Genomic DNA, 6,147 nt, shown 5'->3' with positions numbered 1-6,147 from the left:
AATGTACAGCCTACCGACTCTACTTTAAACAGTGACCGTACAGATGCTATGCCAAAAGTGGACTGTTTAAAAAACTTTCAGAATGAACCTTAATTGGAGCTAAAGTACAAGTCAAACATTTTATACATTTTATTTTTAAATGTAAAACATGTCCAGAAATAATTAATAATAATATAGTCAATCTAACAATCTTATAATGATAAATATTAGCATTTTTATCTCTGCATTTATGTTTAAACAAAAATGCGTTTTGGCCTAGAAACTCCATAATACATTAGAACATTTGCATATAAAAAAAGAAGTAATTTATTTGTTAATAGTTAATATGTCTTGAGTGTTTCTAGACTTTTCATTGATGCCCGCATGAAAATAAATTTAATTATGCAATGTCTCACTGCAAAAGTCTCCAAAATAGCACCATAATTTGTTCCAAGATGAAAAAAAAAAAAAAAAAAAAAAAAAACAATTCCCTCTCATTTCTTACAAAAGATATCCTTGGATTGAAGCTCTGTTGTAATATTAATTCTTCTTAATGGGCATTTATTTACAGAATTATTATCTGGCTACGACTTAATTATCTTGTTCTCACGCCTTAATAAGTCGTGGCCACGTATTATTATTATTATTATTATTATTATTATTATTATTGTTTTTAAGATGATGTCACCATAGGATCTCTATAAATATAAGTGAAAAAGTACAACAATACTTTAGAGGCTACTGTACTTTTGAAGGTTATATCTCAAATACCTCTATGCTCCCTATTTAGGGAGCTAGTGCTTATAATTACAGAAAGTCGTGAAAATTACTATTTCTTACCAGCCAAACTGAAAGCGCAGTTCACTGTGTTTAAATGATATACTCGACAGCTTTCCGTCGGATACGCGGTGATTTACTGGGTGTCTAAAGTGTAACGCTGCGGCCTAAATAACTTCTACAAATAAACACTTCTTAGGGAGTAGGGAGCTAAAAAATAAGAATGAGTGAATGAGAATCAGACTACGGGTCGTCTCTGCTTGGTGCGCATGCGTGAGGAGGGCACGTGACTCCTCCTGCAGAAGTGCATGGAGTGCTGTGAGGAACAGTGAGGCTTCTCCTCACAAATATGCCCGTTCACTGCGCTGAAGTTACCTAAAGAAAGTGCAGGTGCGCTCGCGCGGGGTGAGTGATGATACGAGCTGTGTTCACAGTGTTCTCTAGTCCGCAGTCCGTGTTTTAACTGAACCTGATAGCGAGCGTTAGCTTAGCTTATGGGTGCCACTGTTTGATATTAGCTAGCTTAGCTAAGCTAGTTTACCCACCTGCCCGAGTTGTAGAGTACAGACTGTTCTCGTGTTAAACTCACTGAGCTGCACATTAGACCACCAACTTTTAGCTTTATATACGTTCTACTAACAAATCACTAGACTCCACAGTAAGAAACCTATAAAGCGGTCTTGTAGAGAGGAGTGTGTTTGGACTGCAGGTTATATTAGCTAGTTAGCTAACAGTATGTTAGTTTGGTGGTCATAATGTTTTGTCTGGAGGGTGTATATATACAGCTCTGGAAAAATTTAAGAGACCACATCAGTTTCTATGATTTTGCTATTTATAGGTATATGTTTGAGTAAAATGAACACTGTTGTTTTATTCTGTAAACTACGGACAATATTTCTCCCAAATTCCAAATAAAAATATTGTCATTTAGAGCATTTATTTGCAGAAATGGCTGAAATAATAAAAAAATATGCAGAGCTTTCAGACCTCAAATAATGCAAAGAAAATAAGTTCATATTCATAAAGTTTTAAGAGTTCAGAAATCAATAATTAGTGGAATAATCCTGTTTTTTAATCCTGTTTTTTAATAATCCCAGTTTTAATGCATCTTGGCATGTTCTCCTCCACCAGTCTTACACACTGCTTTTGGATAACTTTATGCCACTCCTGTTCCAAAAAATCAAGCAGTTCAGCTTGGTTTGATGGTTGTGAGTTTTTCAATTTGATAAAATCAAAGAAACTAATACATTTTAATTTGTCTTTTTTTACAGAGCTGTATATATACAACTATACTTTTGTATTTACAGTTATTAAACATTTTTTAGCCTCAAAAACAGGTAGAGGCCATATTTTTCAAGTGTATCCGAGTAATCACAGTGATCACCTTTCATCACCTAATGCTGTCATATTCATTTTGTAGCCGAATGGCTTTAATGTATCATAGATTAGTGTACAAATTATTATAAATATGTACCAAGGTGTTGCCGTGTAATATTTGGCAGACTGTCAAAAAAATATTTTTTTTTTGTGGATGTTATATCGTCCCATTTACTGTATGATAAATCGATAATGTAATTATCGTGACCGGCCTAACTGTATCCAATGAAATAGCATATTTAATGGAAGATGGACAACACCTGTTGCATGTAACTGTTGTAGTTAATTTTGTCCCCTTCTCTGTTATATGCTGGTTGGCCAACTGAATAAACATCAAAATATTTTTTTTAATGAGAAATACTGAAATCATGTCTAGTTCTAAAGCCAGATGCTAGCTAACTTTTATCTTTTTTGCAGGAATGCTGTAAATCCACTCATCCACCATGCTGAGTCGTTTGCAGGAGCTCAAGAAGGAAGAGGAGACTCTCCTGAAAATTAAAGTTATGCTGCAGGATCAGCTCAACAGACTAAAGGTAACACTCTGTGGTATCTCTTTTTATTTGTATATTTGAGTATATTATTTCCTGACAGTTTTATCTAGAACAGTTAAGCAGCTCAAAAAATGACACATTTTGCTTGAATCCAGCAAAAATGTTAAACCTATTTTTTGGCTTTAGTGTTAAAATTATTAAAGATTAACCTGCAACAAGACATGTGAGTTCACTATAGCAGAAAATCAAGGGAATATTAGTTTGTGTGATTAGCTGTACAAGTTGTGGAACAAAGTGTATTGATGATTTCTACCAAGGCGATGTAAAAGTCAAAATGTGAAGAAAAAAAAGACTGAAAACCTCTATACCACAAGGTATGTTTTTTTCTACCAGTGAAATATTCTGCCAGTCACTGGATGCAACACAAGCCCCAAGCATCAGTCCAGTCTGTGCTAAATAGTTGGAGAATTGGTCTTTCATTTTGGAAAGAAAATGTGTTTTATCTTTATTACTATGCCTTTTGGAGATCCATTTATCTTCTTCTCACATAACTATTTAAAGTAACAGAGATTTTGACCAAGGGTACCCAAAACTGCATGACACTGTATAAGGAAATACTTCTTTGTGTATTCTGTTTACTTTTTTGTAAAAGTGCTAATGCATGTTCATTATTGTGAGCCCCAAAATCTTTTGCTTATTTTGAGGCAAAAAATATTTTGATCTGTTGCCTCAAATCTATGTTTTGAAATTAAACCTAAAGATCATAGTCTGAATAGTGGATGACACACATAAAAAAAAAAACTTGCATTCCATGTGCTGTAACAGTTTGACATAATAGAATGTATTGTTGCATGTATTGTATTTAGTGTGTTTAGATAGTTGTTGTAATAATTGCTTATAATACTTTTTATCAGTTTGAAGAGGGCGCCCTGAAGTCAATGATAAATGCCCAGTCTGAAGAGAACCCAACTGAACCTGCTACCCCTGAGGTGAATAATCATAATGGATCAATCATTCTGATGTAATATATGTCAAATATTTGACTGATCATTGGCTGTAAATTTATTAAATGGAAATATATAGTGTTTGTTTTGCTTTTCGACATTTCAGGTTGAAGTCAACCCAGACAACGAGAGTGAGATCAACCAGACTAAGCTAGTGCTCGGCGCTCCCATTGACTATGAAATGGAGGAAGAGGAGGAGGATGACGACGATGAAGATGACGACCTTGACATGGTGCTAGAGGAAGAGGAGGAGGATGATGGCGATGACTACTGAGTTTACATTTGAATAGCACAAGAGTATTATCAGTAACACTTGCTATTAAGTGTTTTACGTCCAAAATGGCATGCCAAAAGATTAGTGTTAATAGCTTGTGAGGTTGTTTGTTTCTCTGTTTGTCTAAAGGATGATGGTGCATCATATAGATTACAGGTGAGAGACATCTTGAGAACCAACCACAAAATGATGTGTAGCAAGCGTAGAAGCTCAAACATCTTTTGGTACTGTACATGAGGTCAAGCCTGCACTTTTAAGTTATTTTTGTAGATTTGAGGCTGCTCCAGTATTGCATTTAACTAGGACTATTCCACACTTATATGTAGCCCTTGTGTCAGATGGCAGTGTGTTGAGGTTGAATGTAAATCTGTTGCTTTGAATCTGTTGTGATTTGATCGTTCTTGTATTTATGTTGGAAGATTTTGAGGTACTTTTAGAGGTAACCTGAGTGGAAGCCGGAATGCTTGTTTGTAGGTGTGTGTGTGAATGTAGTGCAATGCATGTGCATGAGACATTTTTTGATGAGCCGGTAATGTACAGTAATGTTTTCTTTTGTATTTCATGAGAAATATTGTAAAGGTTAAGTACAGTAGGTCGATTCATTAAGCACAATACAAAAGTTGAAATCCAGATCTGGTGTGTTTCTATTGATTCCATTTATTGTTTTTTTTTTTGGCAAGGATGTTTGGTTTGATTTAATGAGGGTTAAGTGAATGATGAATGTCTGGATTGAACTCTCTTATGCTCTGCAACTGTATACCACAGCCAATTCATGTAAATAAATTCAGTACAGAATAATGAATAAATCAAATAGTAAGGTAATCTATGGTTAAATTATAACCATAATTATAACCAGGGTAAAATTATAAATGCTGACTAGTTGTTATAAATGAGAGTGTATGATTTTTTGTGTGTGATTTTTATATATACACATACACACATATATATATATACACATATACATATATACATATATATATATATGTATACGTATATATATATATATATATATATATATATATATATATATATATATATATATATATATATATATATATATATATATATATATATATATATATATATATATATATATTGATTAACCTATGATTTAGAGTGTATGAAAAGATGATTAAGTGTTTACTAGAAGCTGACAAAGACCACCTGCATTCTACCTTTTTTATATGCCAGAGTCAGGTCACCACAACATGATACCCCCCCCCCCCCCCCTCACAAACCCTGTCCTGCAGTGCAGTACAAACACTTTACCTTTCTGCAACAGTTCAGCACAAGAGTGAACCTCACAAACAGGAAACAGACTGCTGTAGAGAAAGGTGCTTCCATCAGGTAATAACAATGACTTTTTCCTCCAGGACCTCCAGTGACGTACTGCTTTCTTTACAAAGGTGATTGGACCAATAAACAGGTTCCTTTAAGCCTCTTGAAGCTGGAGCAGGTAATTTATTTAGGAGAATAATTTTATTAGTTATATTAGTTATTTAAAAAAAAAAAAAACATCCCAGTAGTATTGGCTCAGTCATTACATTTGGAATGAATGAAAAATTAGAGCAAAATAAATGATTAAACTGCCTTCAGTTTAGTTAAACTAGCATTGCAAGAATGGCAGAGAAATGTGTTCATTTATACAGAGGATAAAGCAATAATAACTACATTCTGCTTTCTACAAAACCCCTAGATTTAATAATGGTGAAAAAGAAAAAAAAATATCTCAGATCAAATTTGTTCTTATTGGATATAGTTATTTGCAGGATGCATCCCTATAAACAGTGAACTGTGTTCATCTCAGTTATCATATAGTATTACGTTATATGTATTGCATTTCATAAATTAGACATGGGCCAGATTTGTATTATCTTCATACAATCTATAATTTAGTCCTTTCGTCTTTAGTTTTATCCATCATTTGGCCTTTGTGACTGCTCTGCACACTGTATAAACAATTCTAGATGCTCAGACCTATAGAAATGTTCTAAATTACTTGGAATAATTCCTTTCTTACATTACCTTTCATACAAAGTACATTTAAGAAACTTCCCATTTTGCTTTCTCCTGTAAATCACCATTTTGATAAAAAAAAAACATGTTTTTCATTGGAAAGTGAAGTTATGCTACTATGTGGTTGGCATGCTTGCCAATGCTAGATATCTATAGAGACAATATGACAATATTTCTGTAATACACATGATATTGTTAGCTTCTGATGCCACTGTAAACACAGGCATAT

General features: G+C 33.7%; 1 protein-coding gene across 2 annotated transcripts; it reads left to right on the top strand.

The window, feature by feature from the left end:
* The first annotated feature begins 1,024 nt into the window (after positions 1-1,024).
* snapc5 (small nuclear RNA activating complex, polypeptide 5) lies at positions 1,025-4,532 on the top strand. Of its 2 annotated transcripts, none has more exons than XM_007249155.3 (4): positions 1,025-1,161; positions 2,551-2,666; positions 3,539-3,613; positions 3,735-4,532. In XM_007249155.3, exons 2-4 carry the CDS (start codon positions 2,577-2,579, stop codon positions 3,900-3,902), a joined length of 333 nt encoding a protein of 110 aa, XP_007249217.2. In that variant the 5' UTR covers positions 1,025-1,161; positions 2,551-2,576; the 3' UTR covers positions 3,903-4,532. The 2 variants fall into 2 exon arrangements, with proteins under 2 accessions (XP_007249217.2, XP_022535396.2); XM_022679675.2 differs by having other exon boundaries at positions 1,042-1,146.
* The last annotated feature ends 1,615 nt before the right edge of the window (positions 4,533-6,147 follow it).

The sequence above is a fragment of the Astyanax mexicanus genome, chromosome 9 (assembly GCF_023375975.1).
Source record: "Astyanax mexicanus isolate ESR-SI-001 chromosome 9, AstMex3_surface, whole genome shotgun sequence".
Classification (NCBI taxonomy): Eukaryota; Metazoa; Chordata; class Actinopteri; order Characiformes; family Acestrorhamphidae; genus Astyanax; species Astyanax mexicanus.
Note: the sequence above shows the minus strand (reverse complement) of the source record. Positions and strands in the feature narration are given on the sequence as shown.

Excerpts from the sequence above, each read along its gene's own strand:
- snapc5 (XM_007249155.3), top strand. The coding sequence starts at position 2,577 with ATGCTGAGTCGTTTGCAGGAGCTCAAGAAGGAAGAGGAGACTCTCCTG. Across the intron at positions 2,667-3,538 it reads ATCAGCTCAACAGACTAAAG|TTTGAAGAGGGCGCCCTGAA; the intron begins GTAACACTCTGT and ends ACTTTTTATCAG. Across the intron at positions 3,614-3,734 it reads CTGAACCTGCTACCCCTGAG|GTTGAAGTCAACCCAGACAA; the intron begins GTGAATAATCAT and ends TCGACATTTCAG.